Source organism: Helianthus annuus, chromosome 17 (assembly GCF_002127325.2).
Source record: "Helianthus annuus cultivar XRQ/B chromosome 17, HanXRQr2.0-SUNRISE, whole genome shotgun sequence".
NCBI classification, from domain to species: Eukaryota; Viridiplantae; Streptophyta; class Magnoliopsida; order Asterales; family Asteraceae; genus Helianthus; species Helianthus annuus.
In genome coordinates, this window is record NC_035449.2 from 89420772 (window position 1) to 89445610 (window position 24839).

General features: G+C 39.7%; 1 protein-coding gene and 1 long non-coding RNA gene across 2 annotated transcripts; both read left to right on the forward strand.

The window, feature by feature from the left end:
* The first annotated feature begins 555 nt into the window (after positions 1-555).
* LOC118488992 lies at positions 556-1116 on the forward strand. Its single transcript, XR_004885594.1, has 2 exons — positions 556-730; positions 788-1116. It is a non-coding gene; the product is annotated as an uncharacterized LOC118488992 (long non-coding RNA).
* A 16109-nt stretch (positions 1117-17225) lies between these two features.
* On the forward strand, positions 17226-19245 carry LOC110924582. The gene is made up of 5 exons (XM_022168577.1): positions 17226-17469; positions 17530-18035; positions 18147-18377; positions 18464-18628; positions 19069-19245. Exons 1-5 carry the CDS (start codon positions 17226-17228, stop codon positions 19243-19245), a joined length of 1323 nt encoding a protein of 440 aa, XP_022024269.1.
* Positions 19246-24839: the final 5594 nt, after the last annotated feature.

A 24839-nucleotide genomic window follows, 5' to 3' on the forward strand; every position in this document is an offset into this window, starting at 1 on the left:
CAAATGATGGAAGACTTACATATCTTTTGAGAGATACAAGTTTAATAGGCATTAGTGGACAATGATAGGAGACCCATGGAAATCTGGGTTCGATCTTTGAGCCAAACGGGTTTTACCGGTAATTTCACCATCGTGCCTACGGGCGGGTGGGTTACCGGGTTTTCCCCAGAATTGGTGGTGGACTTGGGTTACTTTCAGAGTACTCCGTTTGATTCAGTGGGTGTCCCGAAAATGCTCGAGATTGATTATGTTACCGTTAAAAAAATACAATATCAAAGTTATTTATACTATTATATTGTATAAAAAAATAAATTGTATACTCAATAAAATAAAGGTTTTGATTGGCGCAACCCGCTGAAAAAATAATATGGTGACAATTTGTCCACTCTCGGATTTGTTATTGGTGCTGAGATACACAAACAGTACATCCACGAAAACTGGATAATGACACATAATTTAACAATAATAAGTTGATAACAATTGCTTCCGCATCATCAAACCAAATCCAGATGAATACAAATCACACACAACCAAGCAAAAGTACTTCTTAAAATGGATAGAAAATTTTATTTTCATCGATGAGCCGTTACTAGTGTTTCTATGAACCGCAATCCATCGAACCTCGGTGCAAATTTCTCGGGGGGGCTACAACTTGTCTTGTCCGCAGAAGTACCCGACGGGTGTCGACCGGATGTTAGAGGATCCTACACAACCAAAACCAAAGATATTAGTAAGGTTTTTTTTTTTTTTTTTACAATAATAATCTTTATTTCATTCCAATCATCAGGGTAGTTTACATAAGGATAGCAGGTAGACGAGCAACAAACTGCGCCACCATCCCTTTCTGAATAGAAAACATGATGAAATAAGAGGGTTTACCGGGTGGGAAGATTTGATGCCGGTAAGGACGGTGGTGGCGGCCATGGAAGCTGCTAAAAATCCTGGAGTCTTCATGGTAGTTAAGAGGGAGGTTGTGGAGTTTGATAATAGGAGAAGTGGTTGGTATATATATTGGGTGTGTTTTTGTTTTAAGCGGCAACGAAATACTCGTGTCTGGGCTCTTTTTTTATTGGATTTTTAAGGTTATAACTTTATGTGTGGTTGCTTGCGTCTTTATTTTTGTTGTGTTTGTTGGTCTAAAAAAGGACGTTGTACGTCTTTATATTTATTTATGCAATAATGTCTTAACCAACATTTATAGCTTAGTGAGAGAAACACACTTAGGCTATAGGGTGTGGTCATGACCCTAATGGTCATCATGACCCTCCACATCAGCGCGAACCTCTCTCTTACCTATGTTATCTTTGCTATGAAGATCATGTCTGGACGAATTAACATGACTCAAGCTCAGTTGACGGCTCTCATTAACGAACAAGTTGCTGCGGCACTTGCAGCCGCACAAGCAGGAGGTATATCCTGCCATGTCACTCACTTCTAATCCATCATTCAAAATCACTACCCTACGGGTGTGGTCATGACCCAAACCACTATTTTCTTATTTTAATTTATTTTTATGAAAAGGAAACATTAAAAAAGGAAAGGAGGCTCATGGTTGCCATGGTTTAATCCATACCAATCATGGTGGATGATGCAAGGGGATGGTATAGCAATCCAATAATGATCTTATGTGGCATTAATGACCCAAATCATGTTCCCATTTGACCCGATAAATATATATAACCTGATGTTACCTACACATAAGCTAATAACCTGTATAGGTAAAGTGATAAACAATTAAAATTTAAATAAAATATTAAGAAATTAGTTTGATGGTTTTCTATTTATATAAACATACGTCTTTGTATGTAAAAAGTATAAAGGTAAATAATATGAAATATTGATAAGAAAAAATAAAATAAATAATTTAGCTTTGTTTTTTTTTTTTTTTCATTTTTAACTTCACCATGTGTGTGTATTATGTTGCAATATGATTGTTGTTTTTTTGGTGTTTGTCATGTTCATATATGTGCTTACAAACCGAAAACATCAATGTTAGACAAAACCTATGACTAAATTCCAAAAGAGTAAGATACGAGTAATTAGGGCAATAGAGAGGCTTCTTTCCTCTGTTCTAAACTCATATACTTTTATTTTTTACATATTATATAGTTTAATTTTCCGTGTATTACACGGGTTGTATAAAGGAAATATTTCTTATAAATCTATTGATTCAATAATTTACATATAGATGTAGATGCTACTATCTTCAACGTTTGTATGTGTATGCTGTAACCATCATGACTTCAAAGATCTTTAAAACTCACAATGATTTAATTGTTTTACATTACCACATTGCGGTTTTTGGATCAAACCTCAGTTCCCAAGTCCGCCAATAGTGAAAGTCCTGCGTCAACGTTGGTATGTGTGGCTTGCTACTTACATTCACTATTTTTAGATGGACAAATACCCCATTTTTTATTTCATGTTTACAACAACAAATATGAACTTTGTCACTATGTTATAAAAGATAAATAAACACTTGGATAGTTGGATGCATTAATGTACCTTTGTTACATTAATGAAGGATCCCAAATTAGTTAAAATGGTCAGAACTTCTCAAGGGACTGATGTACCAAGTGCTCGCGATCATCCTCTTAATACTTTAAGCACCATTATTTCTGGTGCTCAGTCCTACAAAGTCCAATCTCTTAAGCACCATTGTTTATGGCTGGTAAGGTATCATTAGGTGTTTCTGCGTTTGCCAAAACATGTACAAAAACCACCAAAAAGCAGCCCATCATATCAAAACTGTGACACCCAGCGAAAACGCTTAGCATATTCAGTAACCGCATGCTAAATTTCGGGGCGAAATTTCTTTCAACTTGGGGATAAAGTGACAACTCGCACACCCCGCCTCATTTCATTCTTTTTAAGTTTCACTGTACGTTGTAATTGTATGAGATTAATGTAAGTATTGATACTAATATCAAGTGCTCTCTCTCTCTCTATATATATATATATATAGGGTGGGGTTCGGCTACAAAGTCCATTTTTCCTACAAAGTGTACAAAGTCATAAAACACTACATTTTCAACCATAAAATACACTCAAAACCCACAAATAACATAGCGAAAATCACTAAAACACAATATCCAAACCCTAGCAGTCCTTAAATACTTCAAACACACCATCATACAACTATGAATATAAAACACAACACGATAATCAACATAAAACACACTAATGTTAGTCATTCGATAATCAAAGCCTTATCATCCAAAACACAACACAAAACCCACAAATATGGTGTTTTAGTAATCTCCACTATGTTATTTGTGGGTTTGAGTGTGTTTTATTCTTGATATTATAGTGTTTTATGACTTTTTACACTTTGTAGCAAAAATGGACTTTGTAGCCAACTTCCACCCATCATATATATATATATATATATATATATATATATATATATATATAGGATAAGGATCATGTGAGAAACACTAGGATAATTGAGAAACTTGAGAAGTATTCTGGACCACACATTTTCCTCAAGCTTTTCGTAATATACACGTATGTATAGTTTAAAATTGACTATATACATATGTGTATAATACAAGATTTGATAATATACACATGTATAGTGTCAATTTTAAACTATACATATGTGTATATTACGAAAAGCTTAGGGAAATGTGTGGTCCAGAATGCTTCTCAAGTTTCTCAAATAGGGTGGACTTCTCTTAGGATCCCTACCCTATATATATATATATATATAGTCTTAGGATCCTGTAAAAATGACATCTTTCATGAGAAGTGTGAGAAGGCATAAAAATTCATATGTAGACATCACGTTTTGGACTAGGGCATAATGTTATGGGTTGTTTTGGAAAGAAAAACACTAAACGTAACAATTTAAGACACAATGCAATGAATTCTAGGCTTAAAACATAAAACATCATGCCAAGAACGTTAAGTAGTGTGTTTTAAGTGTTAAATAGTGTGTCATAAATTTCACGTCCATAATATGTTGCATTGTGTTTTAAATTGTTATGTTTGGTGTTTTTCTTGCCAAAACAACCCAAAACATCATGCCTAAGTTCAAAACATGATACCTACATGTCAATTTCTATGCCTTCTCACACTTCTCACAAAAAAAGGTCCTTTTTACTGGAACCTCACCCTATATATATATATATTTGGTTTGTTATATATGTATGTGTTTGTGGCAATGTGGAGTGTTATTATTATTATTGTATCTTAATCTAAAACTAGTCTCACACGATCGCACACATATATATTGGCCAAACACATGTGTGCGGCATGCTGCCAGCTCGCACACCACCACCCAGGCCGCACGCCCCTATGAGTGGTTTTCTGATCCACCAAGCCCAGTCCCTAACTAGACCGCACACTCTTAGAAATGAAGCCACACATCCTGTTTGCACACCCATGATCAAACTAAGCCGCACACATGAGTGTGAGCATGTGTGCGAAATCCTTTGACAACTGGATCCCATTCCATAGTGTGCGGAATCTTGGGGAGTGTATATATACACACCTTGTCCTAAACCCTAGCACTTTTCCCCATATCACTCCTTGAAGGCTGCCACATTTGGTAATATTCCCTCCCACAAAATCAGCAAACACCCTCCAAACATTCAGCAACATTCTTTTGTCTTTCTTGAAGATCCAAGCATCATCAAAGCTTCATCATTTTTCTTGAAGATCTCTTCCTTTACTTGCACACTCTCTTCTCTACTCTTGATTCTCAGGTTAGTACAAACATATCATTTAAAAACTGTGTTTGTCATTAGGCAATGTATGATGATCCTTCATTAAAAATGATTATGTTGTTTTGATGCTCTAAATAAGTGTACGTGAGCCATTATTTTGGATGATTTCTTGTGATTAACATGACTTAGAAATGTTTGGATTATGGAAGACGAACTAGGGTTTTTGCATGTTTCAAATGATAAAGATCTCGCGCAAGAAAATCATGTTTAGATAATCTGTGGATTGATTTTGTATGCTCAGCATTTGATCCATGCTATTCACTGCTTTCATTAAAATGTAGGATGTATGTTTTAATGATGAATGATTGTAAGGATTGAATTGATGAAGATTCACTGTTTCATTGATAAGGGATCTAGTATTTTTTTTTGTTAATGGATAATGCTAAAGAGATTAAGGTTTTAGACATATTTTAGAAGTGTATAAGGTGCTATGATGATAATGATGAAATACGTAAATCTGCTTGTGTTCGACGATATGAATGTTAGATTCTATGATGAATGATGTCAAAGTTTTAAACTTGGTTTGTTTGTTGAAACAGTTTGTTTGATCATGTCGCACACTCCTAATGTACAACTCTGAATGCATAGAATACACTTCCTTTGAGCACATCGCACACTTGAAACTCCATATCCCTAGGGATGGCAATCAAACCCGAACCCGATGGGTAAACCCGAAACCCGACACATTTTGGACGGGTTTGGGGTCGATTAATCGGGTTTGGGACGGGTTTGGGAATAGTTTTTATTTTTTTTGCGGGTTAGGGACGGTTTGGGATTTAGTGATATACCCGTTTACCCGACCCAATTACCCGATAAAGTGTACCCGTTTACCCGATTGTATACCCGATATAATTTCTTTTATATTATTAATATGTATATATATATGATACATCCATTTTTTACACATATAGGTATTCTATTCCGTATACATTGTAGTTATTTGATATATATTTCTATAATAACAATACAAAATGTAACCTGTTAGTAGTTACCCGATAGATATCCAATGGGTTTTGAGATTAGTATCCCCAACTAGTAATCTTTTTAAATTAACGGGTTTACCCGAAACCCACGGGTATACCCGATACCCGATGGGTATTAACCCGCTAGAAACCCGATGGGTTTTGGGACGGGTTTGGGACAAGCTTATCTAATCGGATTTGGGTTTGTGATTACCTAAACCCATCCCAAACCCGACCCATTGCCATCCCTACATATCCCCTCCTGTACAATTACTGATGCACGGGGTACAAACAGATTATGCAAGCCGCACATCCTGGGCCGCACATTTGTAACAACCGCTTTTCCCTAACTATGGAATCTTTTACAAAAGTAATTTAATAGACATCAATAATTCCAACTTTGATACATAATTGAATTTTACAAAAGTTGGGCATGACCCGTTCGTAAAACGAACATGCCCCCTGTTTTCTTAACATAATCTACTAAATAACATTTTACGATCCAAAGACATAAAACTACCAAAAGTAAAGACAACGAGTTTTTCAAATGTACATCTACTAACAAAGTTGGACAAAACGGCAAGTTTTAGACCAAAAGATGAGAAAAACTAGCGGAAGCGTTTGATATAATATGACATGGGCACGTGCTCGCTCCAAATCTTCAAATCGCCTAAAGTGAGGATTTACCTACATTAACAACAAAATTTTTAAAGGTTAGCTATCACACTTGTTAAATCATAATTCTTTCGTTTTAGTTCCATCCATATATGAACTTTTATCCTTTTTACGCATTCGACTACCCAAGTAATTGGGTTTGGCATAAACACTCTCATTGAGAGTTAAGCATACATGTTCGACCCGTTTAATTGGGTTATTTGCTTTCAACATAAATTCTTCTTTCTATCCGCATAACGGATTAAGCTTCTAGCATTCATCATAGCATTTGAAACCACCCGTTCGAAACGGATGGTAGCCTATTCTTACCCGACTTGTTCACTAGAACCGGTCGATTTGCATAGCTTATTACAACTTTCGTTAGCATAATCAAATCCACAAAGGATTTGCTATCTACTCGCTAATTACCATAATTGTCATACAATGGATGTTTTACACCAAAGTTAAATAAAAAGAAAATTTTAACAAGGATTTGTATGCAACGGAACATACCTCGGTCTTGTGATGCTTCCGTTTTCTTGGAATTTGAACCTTCTTCCTTCACGCCTATATCAACACATTTATTCTTTCGTTTAGTCCTCACAATTCCTTCTATCATGTTCCAAACTACACATCATTATTCTTTCAAGCATTTCATCGAGCACCTAGTTTGCGTTACATTTATAAAACATATGTACAACAATTAGAGCATAACTTCACTAGTACATCATACATGCCATCAATAATTAACCTAACTCTTACAATTTCTTTAGTCTACACCAATTCATCTTACATTCAAGTATTACACACAGGATCACATATCAAGATCACATATAATCAAAAATCCCTAAAATCTTCTTATTCATAATACAATTTTCACAAGGTGGGTTTCATAAAATTTTCTTCCAATAAAACTAAAATCAACATGATTTCGATTCTAGGGAGTAACCCTAACATCTAACTAACACAAATCATACCACGAATTCATGGTTAGGTCGAAACCCTTTCTCTAAATTTCACAAAATTCAGAAATTCGACTTACCACTCCACTAGATATGCTTAGATGATTGAAACTTTAGTACATGCAGCAACTAGTCTTTGATTTCTCCTTGTTAATTGGCGAATTTTTGCAAGAACAAGGGTAAACCCTTGTTTCCTTGCTCCTGATCGAACCCAGAACACGCACAGGGTGTGGGTTTTGTGATTTGAACATAATTAAACCCTTTTTAATTATAATTTACATATTACCCCCTTAAGACTTGTTAAATTTTGATTTGAAAACCTCCCATGATTTGATTTATCCATTTCTCATTTATTCTAGTATTAAAATAAATTTTGGGGTGTTACAAGTCTACCCCCCTTAAAAGAGGTTTCGTCCCCGAAACCTGGACATATAACAATTTCAAACGTGTACATACCAAAAAGAAATGGATAGTGCTTCCTCATCTCGTCTTCCGCTTCCCACGTGAGTTCTGACCCCTTTCGGTGCCGCCATTGTACTAACACTTGCCGAACAGCTTTGTTGCGGAGACTCTTCACCTTGACGTCTTTAATGGTTAATGGTCTTTCGACATAGTTCAACCCCTCGTCCAACTCAATGTCATCGAGCGGTACTAATGCGGTTTCATCCGCAAGACACTTTCTCAACTGCGACACGTGGAAGGTATTGTGAATTCCGTCTAGAGTAGGCGGTAATTCTAATCGATATGCAACCCTTCCAACTCGAGCCAAGATTTTAAACGGCCCAATATACCGAGGGCCTAACTTACCTCGTTTACGAAAGCGGATTATGCCTTTCCATGGCGACACCTTCAATAGAACAAAATCCCCAACTTGAAATTCAATAGCGCGCCTTCTCTTGTCTACATAAGCTTTTTGTCGATCCTGGGCTGCTTTCAAACGAGCTCTAATCAATTCAATCTTTTCATTTGTCACTGCTATTAAATCACTTGGCGCGAGCTCCCTTTGCCCCACTTCACCCCAACATACAGGAGTTCTACATTTTCTTCCATATAGTAATTCGTAAGGTGCCATTTGAATACCACTGTGGTAACTATTGTTATAAGAAAATTCCACTAGTGGTAAATGGTGATCCCAACTTCCCCCAAAATCTAAGGCACACGCCCTCAGCATATCAATAAGTGTTTGAATGGTTCTTTCTGACTGGCCGTCAGTTCGAGGGTGGTAGGCGGTACTTATGTGTAATTTCGTTCCCACACTCTCGTGAAATCTTTGCCAGTAACGAGAAGTAAATCTAGTGTCCCGATCCGAGACAATTGACACGGGCACCCCGTGACGAGATATGATCTCGTTCATATAAATTTCTGCCATCCTCTCGGAAGAGTAAGCTTCTTTGATGGGCAGGAAGTGAGCGCTTTTTGTAAGTTGGTCTACGATTACCCATATTGTATCATGCCCTTTCTTTGTTTTAGGAAGCCTGGTTATCAAATCCATCGTTAGTTCCTCCCACTTCCATACCGGTATCTCCAAGGGTTGTAATTTCCCGTACGGCTTTTGATGTTCTGCTTTCACTTGGGAGCATGTTAAGCATTTCGTGACATACTTGACTATATCCCGTTTCATGCCCGGCCACCAATAATTGGTCTTCAAGTCCCGATACATCTTTGTAGCCCCGGGGTGGACCAAGTATCGTGACTTATGTGCCTCGTCGAGTAGAGCGGTCTTGATCTCACAAAATCGGGGTATCCAAATTCGACCGAATCGCGTCTTGAGTCCGGTCGGATTTTCTTCTAACTTATCGATTACACCTTTTAATCTTTCTTTCTTTAAGTCTCCCGCTCCAAGCGACTTTATTTGAGATTCACGTATCGTTTCAAGTAATCGTGGCGTGACTATCATCTTCATGGATTTTACATGAAGAGAAGACAGATACTCTCTTCGGCTTAACGCATCGGCTACCACGTTTGCTTTTCCCGGGTGATAAAGGATATCACAATCATAATCTTTAATAAGTTCCAGCCATCTCCGTTGCCTCATATTTAGGTCTTTCTGTTCAAAGAAGTATTTAAGGCTTTTGTGATCCGAATAAATTGTGCATCTCGTGCCATACAAATAATGCCTCCAAATCTTTAAGGCGAATACTACCGCTGCCAATTCTAGATCGTGGGTTGGGTAGTTCACTTCATGCGGCTTCAATTGTCGTGAAGCATAAGCAATAACCCTTCCCCTTTGCATCAAAACGCAGCCTAATCCCTGGTGTGAAGCGTCTGAATAGACCACCAGGTCTTCAGTCCCATCCGGTAATGTCAAGACCGGGGGACGTGATAGTTTCTCCTTTAATAATTGAAAGGCCTCCTCCTGTTCTTTACCCCACACAAACTTCTCTTTCTTCCTTGTCAGTTTTGTTAAGGGTAAGGCTATCTTTGAAAAATCTTGTATGAACCGTCTATAGTATCCCGCAAGGCCCAAAAAGCTTCTTATTTCGTTCAGGTTCTTCGGGGAAACCCACTTCATTACAGCATCGACCTTTGACGGATCTACTAATACACCCTCCGAGTTGATTACATGCCCCAGGAATTGCCCTTCTCTGAGCCAAAAGGCGCATTTTGAGAATTTCGCGTAAAGTTTCTCCTTGCGGAGAACTTCAAGTACTTCGCGCAAGTGCTTTGCATGCTCAGCTTTGCTTCGCGAATAGACTAGAATATCATCTATGAATACGATCACAGATTTATCCAACATGGGTCGGCATACCCGGTTCATAAGGTCCATAAATGCCGCTGGCGCATTAGTTAACCCGAAGGACATGACAAAAAACTCATAATGCCCATAACGGGTTCTAAATGCGGTCTTTGGAATGTCTTCTTCTCGCACTCTAACTTGATGGTACCCTGAACGTAGGTCTATCTTGGAGAACCAACTTGCCCCTTGTAATTGATCAAAAAGGTCGTCAATTCTAGGTAAGGGTAGCGGTTCTTTATAGTCAGCTTATTCAATTCCCTATAGTCGATGCACATGCGCATCGACCCGTCTTTCTTTTTAACAAATAGGACAGGCGCTCCCCAAGGTGACACACTTGGGCGTATAAAGCCCTTATCTGAAAGATCTTGTAATTGTGTCATCACTTCCCGCATCTCGGTGGGAGCAAGTCTATAGGGAGCCTTCGCCACAGGTTTCGCAATCGGATTTACTTCGATGCGAAACTCTATTTCTCTTTCGGGTGGAAGTCCCGGCAATTCTTCCGGAAATACATCCAGAAATTCATTCACGATCTCAACGTCTTCAAGTACGTATTTGAAAGCTTGGACCAAGGTGCACAACTTGGTTTCTACGTTTCTCTCTCCTTGAATACTCAATTGTCTTCCACTTGGAGCTTGAACGAGCATTATCTGATTTTCACAGTTAATCTCCACATGGTGTCGTGCCAACCAATCCATTCCCACATTCATTTTAAATTCCCCCAAAACCATAGGTATGAGGTCGATATTGAATTCTTCATCTTCTATTGTAAACTTGCAATTTCTACAAATCTCATTTAACGTATACGTCTTACTATCGGCTATTTCTACTTCTAAGGGCATCGGCATTCGTTCAATTTTAAATGAAGGATGTTGTACGATTTCGTTCGAAATAAAAGACATTGTGGCTCCGGTGTCAAACAAAACATGAACCGGCATAGAATTTAACAGAAAGATACCTGAAACAACATTCGGATGAACCTTAGCCTCCTCAGATGTAATTTGAAACATTCTTCCTTTAGCCCTAGAACCCTCTTGCTTTTTATCTTCCTTTTTCGACTCTTGCTGAAGTTTTGGGCATTCCGACTTGATGTGCCCTTTTTCAAAACAGTTGAAGCAAGTCTTTGGGCTATTTGGACAATGATAAGATGAATGTCCCTCCTTACCACATTTGTAACACCCTTTCTTGCCTAACAAGCACTCTCCAGTATGGAGTTTTCCACACGTCTTGCAAGGGGTTATTCCACTTTTCGACTTGTCCTTCCTCCCTTGATCTTGAAACTTCCCTTTTTTAGACGGACTAAAACTTGCACCCTTTTCGCTAGGTCTCTTTTCACCACGCTCTTCTTGTCTCTTGATTTCGATTTCTCTATCCCGTGCCAAGTTAATAAGCTCATCAAGGGTCTCACATTTCGAGGGGGTGATAAACTCCCTAAATTCCGCCTTTAATACCCCGTAAAAACGATTAATCTTCATTCTTTCAGTTTTCATGAAATCCCCACAGAATTTCATCTTATCCATGAAAACGTTTGATATTTCGTTTATTGACTCGTTTTTCTATTGGGGACGCAAGAAATCCTCCTGAATCTTATCAATAGCCGACTGAGAGCAATGGTATCTCATAAAGGGCTCCTTAAATTCTTTCCAGGTCATCATTTGGAGTTTATCCTCGCCTATTTCTTTACTGTGAGCATCCCACCAATCTTTCGCTTGATGGGTTAGTTGACCGGTAGCGAACATTACTTGATCTTCCCCATCGCACCGACTTCGTATAAATACCGCCTCTATATTTGAAATCCATCTTTGACATTCGATTGGATCGATTTTTCCATCATACGTTGCGGGATGACATGCCATGAAGTCTTTATACGTACATCGTCGTTCCTTGCCTTTACTTCTAGACCCCTCAATCAGTTCTTTCAACTCCTCAATCTTGCTTGTCATCATAGCGTCTACGACTCCCAAAACCCGACTTTCTACCTCTTGAGCTAATCGTGGGAGATTGGCTTGCATAACCCCTTCCGCTACTTCTGTGACTTTGTTCTCAAATGCTTCTTGTCTAACCATATCATCATCATCATTAACGTTGCTTGCATCAGCCATCTATACAATAGCATATTTTCGTTTAATACTAATCACAAACTTTCCGTATATCATTGTTCATTAATCAGCATTTACTTAATCCATCTCATGCAATTCGGTTCATCACTTTTGATTCTTACATACACCTATTAAGCCTTATATGAATTCTACTTAGTCTTGAAATAAGTTTTTGGATAGCCCGGCAACACAAGACGTGAAAAACAAAAAAAATCAGCAAATCGATATTGTGTAAGCCGTCGGCGACGGCTAGGATGCCTGTCGGCGACGGGCTCTTAAAATGGGCGTCGGACATGTTTACCCGTAGACAGGGTGTTAGGGCGTCGGACAGGGGTATGGCGTCGGCGATGGGTGTCTGGCCGTCGGCGACGGCCAGCCGTTTGTTAGTCCGCTGCAGCTTCGTTTTTTAACATTTTAATTCTTTCTCCGGTCCGTTTTCCAGCCGTACGGTACCTGGAATTCATTGTTTTGCTACCCATAATGATTACTTCACATCCTTAACTTAACTTTACATCTCAAACTCATTACATATACTAGTATTCATCGGGAACTTAAATTATTACCTCATTGGCGATCTTGGAGCGAGCACACTTTCGAACGAGCCATCGGTTTGAGTTCAAGCATCGCGTTAAGAGCTCGAATCCCTCAAACCTAGGCTCTGATACCAACTTGTAACAACCGCTTTTCCGTAACTATGAAATCTTTTACAAAAGTAATTTAATAGACATCAATAATTCCAACTTTGATACATAATTGAATTTTACAAAAGTTGGGCATGACCCGTTCGTAAAACGAACATGCCCCCTGTTTTCTTAACATAATCTACTAAATAACATTTTACGATCCAAAGACATAAAACTACCAAAAGTAAAGACAACGAGTTTTTCAAATGTACATCTACTAACAAAGTTGGACAAAACGGCAAGTTTTAGACCAAAAGATGAGAAAAACTAGCGGAAGCGTTTGATATAATATGACATGGGCACGTGCTTGCTCCAAATCTTCAAATCGCCTAAAGTAAGGTTAGCTATCACACTTGTTAAATCAAAGTTCTTTCGTTTTAGTTCCATCCGTATATGAACTTTTATCCTTTTTACGCATTCGACTACCCAAGTAATTGGCTTTGGCATAAACACTCTCATTGAGAGTTAAGCATACATGTTCGACCCGTTTAATTGGGTTATTTGCTTTCAGCATAAATTCTTCTTTCTATCCGCATAACGAATTAAGCTTCTAGCATTCATCATAGCATTTGAAACCACCCGTTCGAAACGGATGGTAGCCTATTCGTACACGACTTGTTCACTAGAACAGGTTGATTTGCATAGCTTATTACAACTTTCGTTAGCATAACCAAATCCACAAAGGATTTGCTATCTACTCGCTAATTACCATAATTGTCATACAATGGATGTTTTACATCAAAGTTAAATAAAAAGAAAATTTTAACAAGGATTTGTATGCAACGGTACATACCTCGGTCTTGTGATCCTTCCGTTTTCTTGGAATTTGAACCTTCTTCCTTCACGCCTATATCAACACATTTATTCTTTCGTTTAGTCCTCAAAAATTCATTCTATCATGTTCCAAACTACACATCATTATTCTTTCAAGCATTTCATCGAGCATCTAGTGTGCGTTAAATTTATAAAACATAATGTACAACAATTAGAGCATAACTTCACTAGTTCATCATACATGCCATCAATAATTAACCTAACTCTTACAATTTCTTTAGTCTACACCAATTCATCTTACATTCAAGTATTACAAACAGGATCACATATCAAGATCACATATAATCAAAAATCCCTAAAATCTTCTTATTCATAATACAATTTTCACAAGGTGGGTTTCATAAAATTTTCTTCTAATAAAACTAAAATCAACATGATTTCGATTCTAGGGAGTAACCCTAACATCTAACTAACACAAATCGTACCACGAATTCATGGTTAGGTCGAAACCCTTTCTCTAAATTTCACCAAATTCAGAAATTCGACTTACCACTCCACTAGATATGCTTAGATGATTGAAACTTTAGTACATGCAGCAACTAATCTTTGATTTCTCCTTGTTAATTGGCGAATTTTTGCAAGAACAAGGGTAAACCCTTGTTTCCTTGCTCCTGATCGAACCCAGAACACGTACAGGGTGTGGGTTTTGTGATTTCAACATAATTAAACCCTTTTTAATTATAATTTACATATTACCCCCTTAAGACTTGTTAAATTTTGATTTGAAAACCTCCCATGATTTGATTTATCCATTTTTCATTTATTCTAGTATTAAAATAAATTTTGGGGTGTTACAACATTCTGTTTATACTAACCTTGATTACTGCACCTTTCTGCATGCCCGCACACTTATTAGTAGGCCGCACACTCCTGTGTGGGCCGCACACTCTATTATATTGGGCCATATTCTAGTGGGCCGCACAATTAAGTAGCCCAAATCCTTAACAGGTCGCGCACACACCTGACGGGTGGTCCATTGGACAACCCTTAATGATGTTAAAAGACGAATTTATCCTTCACTTGATCGTGTAACTATCTTGAATTAGATAACTATGAATGCTTATGTTTCAGGTACAGTTCGGGAGCTAAAAAGGAATAAAACGCAGCTTTGGACGGTTTGGAGATGAACGGGTCGTGCATGGAATGAAAGAAGAAACAAAACCCAACATTCAGGGCTCCACCGTAAATTACGGTGAGCGGTGGCCCTGAAACTTGCATTCTCCTGCGGTTACTCAGTAGACATTCTCTGTAACAAGTTGGAGTCCACCGTAATTTACGGCGGAGACCGTAAATTACGGTGGAGGCTGCGAGGAAAAGTGTAACTGCCCTATTAAACCGTTTTATGGGTGTCTTTTCACATATCTCATCATTGGACGTTTTCTCTGGACATTGGGGGCGATTTTGGCTGGTTCTACTTTGTTCTAAACATTTGGTTCTTGTTTTTGATTCGTATGAACATTAATCATTATGTTATGATGATCAACCGAACAATGTCCGGCTAAACTTGTGGTGATCATCTTAGGTGATGGTTTTCTCTAAACTCTTGTGTGTTTGTTACTTTATTTCTAGAATGATAACATTGTGTTTGCTTTGATTATCATGGTGTATGAGTAATTGATTGTAGCTTGTTAATTGGTATTGCAATTCTAGTCTAATTCGTACGTTCTTGGTGCCGTTGGCAATCGAGATATCACGGGAATGGTTAGGGTTGGATATTAATTGATTGATCATCGGGAAACAACCTCGCATTCATATAATCCGAGTACTTTGTTCCCTTTTATCACAACAATTGTTTATACACGAGTTATGTCTATGTAACTCTTTCTGGTTGGAACTTCACACAAGCGTTGAAAGAAACCAGAACCTGAGATGGTCATTTTCCCTTAATCTGTTAAAAAAAAACAATTTTGATTTGCAATTAGCTAGTAATTTAGTTCTTAAAACCAAACAAACCAAACTCTTGATTTTTTTTTTCTGCAAATTAGGTTAATTGTAGTTAAATCACAAAGCTATAGATTAAACGCATTTTCCACATACTCCTTGAGTTCGATACCCATTTATCACTATCTATTAGTTGTTATTTGGATTAAATTTGCGTGTACTACGACAGCACGTCAAATTTTGGCGCCGTTGCCGGGGAGTAGTGCGCAACGTGTGTTAATTTAGTAGTTTTGTTTTTTGTTATTTTCGGGTTTACGCTGGTTGTGTTTAGTGTGCAGGTACTTTCAGGTGTATGCATACTAGAGGCTCTCACAAGTCGTCACCACTATCGTTTGATCCGGAAATCGAGAGAACATTGAGGCAAAACAGAGTTTTATTACGAGAAAACAGAATTGTTGGTTCACCTACTTCACCTATTACACCAAGAAACATCATGCAAGAATCTCAAGTACCACCCACAACGGGTCAAACGACCTCAACTTTCACACCTACTGCCACACAACCATCACCAAACACCACTATACCTAATACCAGCATCGAACCTACTCCGCCATTTGAAGTTACACCAACCAATAACACGCAACCAATCACTACTCAAGTTGAACCCAATCTTACCTTTAGCACTTCCGTTACAATTCCACCATTGTCACACTTCTTTCCTCCAACTACGGGACAATCATCCTCTAACTTCACAATCGCACCAAATTCAACTATTGTGCATGCTACTTCATCCTTTAGACCACAAAACCAATCGGGTTTTCAATATTCAAGTCTTCCCTTTGGGCAATCTTCGGGAATTCAAGGGGATAGATACGAAGAAGGATATGAAGAGGATTTTAGGGGGTATGAAGAGGAAAATTTTTACTATGGGGGTGATGGAGGATATTTGGGACTACAAGGCGAAGCGGGTCAACAAAGTCAACCAATTCAACAATTTCAAAATATGGGTAGACTACCAGTTGGAGTGCAACACATTAGACCGCAAGGGCCACAATTGCAACGCCCTACACCGCTACATCAAGTGCGGCCTCAAAACATGCAACCTCAATTTCAAAGGCCGATTCAACAACAACCAATGCATCAACATCAATATCAACCACCGTTTGCTCCTCAAGGGCCTATGCAAGGGCAAATGGGTCAACCAAGAGCACCATTAGGTGCCCCTCAAAGACATTAACGGGAAGTAGTACAGGGAATTGAAGCTCACTTCCGGCCCATTATCACTAACAATCCTTCACCGGTAGTGATTCCTCATCGTGCGGATGGAAGAACTTTTGAAGTTAGAACAACCGCCCTCCAAAGTTTACCAAAGTTCAAGGGGTTAGCAACGGAAGAACCCTACTTTCATTTGGAAACATACGACTCCATTTGCAACACTATTGGAGGTCAAGGGTTTTCTGCGGATGATGCAAGTTGGTCCTTTTCCAGTTTTCCTTAGAAGATAAAGCAAAGAGATGGTTTCACACTTTGCCCTCCGCGTCCATTTTTACATGGGCCGACATGCAGCAAATATTCTTGGATGAATATTACACTTCTCAAAAGACCAATGATGCTAGAAGAGGTTTGAGAAGTTTTCAACAACAATCGGGGGAGATGTTTCATGAAGCCTTCGAAAGGTTTAATATGATGTTACGGAATTGCCCTCATCACGGGATCCAACTTTGGGAAATGTTGAATGCGTTTCATGAAGGGTTGAGTTCGGAGGATGCACGGGATCTAATGTCGATCACTAATGGTACATTCGGTACGAATTATGAACATGTTGATTGGGCATTTTTAGAACAAATGGCGGTGAATTCGAAGAGGAAAGCTCAATCTTCAAGGCGGACAAGGCATGTGAGACAAAGGCCACAAGTGCATGGAGTAGAGAGTAGTAATGTTTAAACCACAAACCAAGTGTACAACGTGTGCACCACTTGCAATGAAATAGGCCATACGTCGGAAGTTGTTGTAGTAGGGGTGGTTGATGAGCAAGTAGAGGAAGTCAATGCAATTCAAGGAGGGGGTGGTCGAAATTTCAACATGAACTCCAACATATACCACCCCGGGTTACGAAATCATCCTAATTTCCGTTATGGTAATGCGGCGAACCAAGCTAACCCAAACTTTCAAGGAGCTCAAGGTAACTTCGCACCTCGTCAACAATACAATCAAGGCAATTATCGGGGTGGAAACAACTATGGTTATCAAGGGCAATTTCAACAAACGGGTCAAGGTGGTTCGGGTCAAAGCTCATCAAGCGGGAATGAAGTCATGGATATGCTTCGGGCTATGCAACAAGATATGCAAAAGCGGAATCAACTTGATGAAGCCCGGATGCAAAAGGATGAAGTTCGTGACAAGAGCATTCAATCACTAACAACCCAAATGGGTCAATTAGCGACCGACGTGGCGGAGTTGAAGAAGAACAAGGGTCAACTTCCTAGCGACACTAAGGTAAATCCTTCACATGGTTCGTCACGAGGTAACAATGTTAATATTAATCATGTTAGTGTTTTGAGAAGTGGCAAGGAGTTTAAAGCCAATTTGTCACCAGAATTGGTTGAGGGGGTAGTTGAGGATGTTACGGGTAATGAGAGTGATGATGAAGTTTCACCAGTTAAACCTAAAGAATCAAATGTTAACAAACCGGGTTTGGGTAAAAATGAAAAGAGTGAAAAAGTTGAGGGGGAGTCGAGTCAAGTTCCATTTCCATCGGCTTTACTTGACCCGGGTAGGAAAAATTTTATTGCATCAAGAGGTCCCCAAAAAGAAGAATTGTGGGACATGTTTAAACAAGTAAAAATCAATCTTCCATTACTTGATGCAATAAAACAAGTACCCGCTTATGCTAAATTTATTAAGGAATTATGTACACAAAAAAGGCAACAAAAAAAAAAATGCCTAAGCGGGTAGACTTGACCGGGCAAGTAAGTGCGGTTTTGAACGGGGAGCTTCCCTCTAAGCTCAAAGATCCGGGTACGCCATTGATAAATATACAAGTTGGTAATTTTCAAATGGCAAAGGCGTTACTTGATCTTGGAGCCGGGGTAAGCATTTTACCGGGGGGCTTATATGACCAATACGACTTTGGTCCGTTAGCAAGAGTGGAGACAACGGTTGTTTTGGCCGATTTGTCTCATAAGTTACCCCAGGGGATGGTTCAAAACGTGATTGTGAAAATTGATGAGTTATATTACCCGGTTGACTTTTTAGTCTTGGACTACTCATCTGCAGACCCAAAACAACAACAAAATATTATTTTTGGTCAGCCATTTTTGAGCACCGCGCATGCTGTGATCGATTGTAGATTTGGTGCAGTCGATATGACTTTTGGGAATCGAAAAATGCGCTTGAATGTTTTTACTAACAATTCTAATGATGTTGGTGTTGATGAGTGTTTTAATGGCAGATTTAGTCGATGGATGCAACCCGCACGAGTACGAAGAGGATGGCATAGATATTTTGGTTGTGTGATTTTTCTGAACAGGTACATGTGTGTGCACTAGGGGTTGAAGAAGAAAAGCAAGATGCTATGGCTTTGAAGGAAGGTCGACCACCATGGACTCACCAATTCGAAAGCTTGCCGATGGAAATAAACTCGGGTACTAGACCATCATTAGAAGACCCACCAAGTTGGAGCTCAAAGACTTGCCAAGCCATTTGAAGTATGCGTTTTTGGGGGATAATGACACACTACCGGTCATTATTGCCTCTAATTAGAGCAAGCCTTATTGGAAGTGTTAAAGGAGAACAAGGGAGCTATTGGATGGACGATTGCCGACCTCAAAGGAATTAGTCCATCAATCGTCATGCACAAGATTATTACCACCAAAGATGCAAAACGACAAGAGAAGCTCAAAGGCGATTGAATCCGAACCTAAGGGTGTAGTAAAAAAGGAGGTAATCAAATGATTGGACGCGGGAATCATCTATCCGATTTCGGATAGTGCTTGGGTAAGTCCTACCCAGCTTGTGCCTAAGAAGGCCGGTATTCAAGTAGTCAAGGATGAAAGTGGTGAACAAATTGCCACCCGACCGGTCACCAGGTGGCGTGTATGCATTGACTACCGCAAATTGAATACCGCCACTTCTAAGGACCATTTCCCGCTACCTTTTATTGACCAAATCATTGAAAAACTGTCGGGTCAAAAGTATTACTGTTTTTTGGACAGGTATTTGGGTTACAATCAAATAGCAATACACCCGGATGACCAACACAAGACCACCTTCACTTGTCCATATGGTACCTTTGCCTTTCGGCGAATGCCATTTGGCTTGTGCAATGCACCGACAACTTTCCAACGATGTATGATGAGTATCTTCTCGGACATGGTTGGAGAGTCGCTTGAAGTGTTCATGGATGACTTTTCAATCTTTGGCACTAGTTTTGAATCATGTCTCAACGAATTACAAAAGGTTTTAAAAAGATGTGTTGAGAAAAATTTAGTGCTTAGTTGGGAGAAAAGTCATTTTATGGTGCAAAAGGGAATTGTGCTAGGTCATGTGATATCGGAAAGGGGAATGGAGGTGGATAAGGCAAAAATACGGGTAATAGCATCTTTGCCACCTCCGAAAAATGTTAAGGGTGTAAGATCATTTTTGGGACACGCGGGGTTCTATAGACGTTTCATAAAAGGTTTTAGTGTTATCACCAAACCTTTATGCAATTTGTTATTAAAAGATGTCCCATTTGATTTTACTAATGAGTGTATGCAAGTTTTACTGTTTTGAAGGAACACTTGGTCAAAGCTCCTATTTTGCAACCACCGGATTGGTCAAAGCCGTTCGAGATCACGTGTGATACAAGCAACACTACTATTGGTGCAGTTTTGGGTCAACGGGTTAACAAGAAACCGGTGGTGATTTATTGTGCAAGCAAGACTTTATCCGAAGCGCAACTGAATTACACCACAACCGAAAAGGAGTTATTAGCGGTGGTGTATGCTTTGGATAAGTTTCGTTCGTATATTTGGGGGAGCAAAGTGGTGGTTTATTCGGATCATAGTGCGGTCTGATATTTGATGGAGAAAAAGGACGCGAAGCCTCGTTTGATTCGGTGGGTATTGTTGTTACAAGAGTTTGACTTAGAGATCCGAGACAAAAAGGGAAGTGAGAACGTAGTGGCGGATCACTTGTCTCGGATTCCGGTGGAAGGAATAGATGATGTAAGTGAAATAAATGAAAGGTTTCCCGATGAGCAACTCTTAGCCGTTTCCACTTTTGTTGCACCGTGGTACGCTCACTACGTAAATTACTTAGCCACGGGTGCCATCCCAAATCATTGGACCAAGAAGCGAAGACAACAATTTATGGTCCAAGTGAAGCAATACATTTGGGATGAACCGGATCTTTTCAAGATCGGGCCGGATCAAGTCATTAGGAGGTGTCTACTCGAAACGGAGGTGTTGGAGATTTTGACCCATGCTCATTCATCCGCATGTGGAGGTCACTTTAGTGGGCACAAAACTGGTTACCGGGTTCTCTCATGTGGGTTTTATTGGCCCACAATTTTCAAGGATGCTTGTGAGTTTGCAAGGAACCGTGTGAATTGTCAAAAGATGGGAAGCATTTCGAAGAGGGATGAGATGCCATTACAACCAATCTTGGTTGTAGAAATATTTGATGTATGGGGCATTGACTTTATGGGCCCCTTCCCGAATTCGAATGGTTTTCTATATATTTTGGTGGCGGTAGATTACGTCTCTAAGTGGATTGAAGCTATTGCAACAAGAACAAATGACCACTCGGTTGTTTGTAAGTTTGTTCAATCCAACATCTTCGCTCGTTTTGGCATTCCGAGGGTCATTATTAGTGATGGAGGCTCACATTTCAAGAACTTTAACTTCGGGAAATTATTGAAGCGATATAGTGTGAATCACCGGAGTGCCACACCTTTCCATCCGCAAACGAGTGGACAAGTCAAAGTGTCCAACCGGCAAATAAAAGAAATCCTCATGAAGACGGTGAGAACGGATAGGAAGGATTGGTCTAGCAAGTTAGACGATGCATTGTGGGCATACCGAACGGCCTACAAGACTCCGATTGGCAAAACACCTTACCGGATGGTTTATGGAAAGGGTTGTCACTTGCCAATGGAGTTAGCACATCGGGCATATTGGGCAATCACAACGGTAAATGCGGATTACAATGAAGCGGGAAAAATGAGAAAGTTGCAATTGTGTGAAATCAAAGAACTTAGAGACGAGGCATATGAGTGTGCATCGGCTTACAAAGACAAGCTCAAGAAAGTACACGATGCAAAATTGAGGAAGAAAACCTTTGAAGTGGGTCAAAAGGTTTGGTTGTATAACTCAAGACTCAAGATGTTTGCGGGCAAGCTCAAAAGCAAATGGATGGGCCCGTATGTCGTTCGCCGAGTTGGGAGGTTTGGTGATGTAGACATCCAAGACGAGCAAACGAACAAACAAAAAACGGTGAACGATCATCGGTTGAAGCCATACTTGGAAGGGAACGACATAAACAACTTGGAACTTGACAAAGTGGGCTACATTCTACGCCCGGTCGATGAGCAACAACCATGAGAGGCCCAGGTTTGGTAGTGTAAATAGTTAGCATGTATTTTGTTTTGTTTTGTTTTGTATAGTTTTCACAATTGCCGTATTTGCTTGAAGTACGTGTTTGAAACAAGTGTGGGGATGTTCGGGTCACGAATAATTCTAACATTGTGTTGAGGACAACACGGGACTTTCGAGGGGGTAGGGAAATTTTTAGATGTTTTTGAAAAATTTTAAAAATACAAAAACATCGAAAAAAATATAAAAAATATACCTAAAAGTGGAATTTTTGGCGAAGGAAAAAGGTACAGATACCACCGTAATTTACGGTGGTACCGTAATTTACGGTGGCTAGTGAAAAGATTGGAGCTTTACGGTGCAAACGTACTGAGTTACGGTGAAGTTTTTGTTCCAAGTTCCACCGTAAGTTACGGTGGTACCGTAATTTACGGTAGACCTGGAAATCTGATGGGTCAATCCGGTTTCTGCATTTATAAAAAAAAACAACAATCAGGTCACGTGAACAACCCCAGCCACTCGATTTCCTTTCACTTTCTCCTATATCCATTCTCATCTTTCGCTTTCACAAGACCCACAAAATCCCAAACTCCATAACCTTCGAAGCTTCATATCTCCTTCAATTCTCAACCAAATCAAGTGAAATTTAGGTCTAACTTGACTAATTTTTCACGTACTTGCTGATTTTGTCAAGAGATTTGCAAGAAAACGAAGTTTTCGGGTCTGAATCACAAACCCTAGGTCCAAAAATTTTGGGGGTTTTTGAAGCTTTTGTTTCATTTGTGTGCTTGCATCTTCAAACAAAGGTATGGAAGTTTAGTTGCTATGTTTTGATGATGCATTGTGAAAAAGAAGGTTATTTTTTTTGTTGTTTGTTCATACCCACTTGCTTGTCTTAGATTTTGTCATGAAACTAGTCACTTGAACATGGTTATGGTTTGTAGATGTAGGTTTGATGATTAAAGTAGTGAACTTTTGGGAATCTCTACATTGTAGAGACACCATGCCCAAATTTTTTTGAAAATGATTTATAAAATTTTGGTTCACTAATATCTACAACCATAGTAACAAGCAAGTGTGGGGATGTTTGGAGAAGGGACTAACTTTTTGTGTTTGGTTGTGTTGTTTGCTTTAATGTGTGCAGGAAAATGGTAAAAACGAAGGAAAGAGCGGGAGCTAGTTCATCTTCTTCGTCGAAAGGCAAGGGCAAACAGCCGGAGGTACAACCAAAGAAGAGGCAGTACTTGGGTAGAGTTAGCGAGAGTGAAAGCGAGGATGAAGAGACGATAGAATTGGATCCGACCAACAAGCCAAGATGGGAGTCGGGTCCGTTGGATGAGCAACCGGAAGAATGGCAACCAACTCTATACAATGATAGTATGAACCGATTGAAGAATAAGGCAGCCACATTCATTTGTGAAAGGGAGGTGAGAGAGGTTGAATTTGGGCCATTCAACGTGTTTGCCCAATTCCGCGCCCTAGGATGGGAGTCAGCTCTAAGTTGCTATGACAAGGATAGCAAAAATTTATTCATGGATGAAATCCAAGAATGGATGGCAACCCTCAAGTGCAACACATACGATAGGCCGTCACAAATGAAGTTAATAGGTGAAGTGAATGGGATCCCGGTAGAGATGTCTTTCGATACACTAAAGAAATTGGGGAAATATGACAGTTTTCCGGCTCGTAACTACTTGATTCCTAGTCTTGATGACCTTTTGGTAAAACCGGAGAAGCATCCTCGTTGGAATGATATGTTAGCGGCGTTGTTCTTGCCCGGTACTTATAGTGGAGTCTTGTACCGGAAGAATTTGAAAATTGAAGCAAAGTTGTTGTTAGCGATTTGCATTTTAAATGTTATACCGCGAATAGGAGATAAGGAGCAAGTGAGGTTCCCAGAAGTACCCGTCCTTTATTCGCTACTTAATGGGGCTCCGCGTTTTCCTATCCGATATTTGATCATGAACCACCTCTGGATTTGCTGAAACAAGTTGGGAAGAGATATTATCCCGTATTGCCGAATTATCACGGGATTGATGAAACAGCAAAAGGCAATCACATCGGAAGATAGAGGACGCCCGAAAGGGCATCAGCCTTTTACTTTACAAAAGATGGGTATCGGGTGGACCTACACCCGATCGGAAAGGTATCATAAACTCAAGTCGGAGGGTCAGCGATGGCGGGCATTGAAAGTGGATGCGAGAGATCTTCTACCGGGTGAAGAAGAAGAACCGGAAAGTGATGAAGAACCTCCGAGTGGGGATGAGGATTATGACGATGAGCCGCATGGTGGTGCGAATGTGAATGTGGGCCAAGGGGGCCTAGGTAGAGGTTATGGTGGTGCTTTTTATGATTACACGGAGCGTTCGTATGAGCCAAATTGGGTTTATGATGGCACGATGCAAGAGGTTATCGAGAATCAACGTACTCCGGCACCCATTTTTGAGTCATGGTCGGGTTCGGAGCGTACGTTATTTGATCAACACACGATGATGAGTGCCAGCATGGAGCGGTCTTTGAAGCATAACTTCGATCGTCAAGAGGCGTGGAATCGCACACACGCGTATTCCCATGAATTGGAAATGAATAATCGATACCATGATGACCAAGCAAGGAGAATGCATGCAGATTGGCACGCCGGGCGGCCAGTGGTGGTGGATCCACAACATGTGGATTATGCGTCTCTACCACCTTACGATGGTAGTGTATCGCATCCAACCCCGCC

What these genes read in the sequence shown, in the direction of transcription:
- LOC110924582 (XM_022168577.1), top strand. Translation starts at nt 17,226, where the DNA reads ATGTTACGGAATTGCCCTCATCACGGGATCCAACTTTGGGAAATGTTG. An exon ending in ACAAGTGCATGGAGTAGAGA is followed by an intron (nt 17,470 to 17,529) that starts GTAGTAATGTTT and finishes GCAATGAAATAG; the next exon opens with GCCATACGTCGGAAGTTGTT. An exon ending in TACTTGATCTTGGAGCCGGG is followed by an intron (nt 18,629 to 19,068) that starts GTAAGCATTTTA and finishes TTTTCTGAACAG; the next exon opens with GTACATGTGTGTGCACTAGG.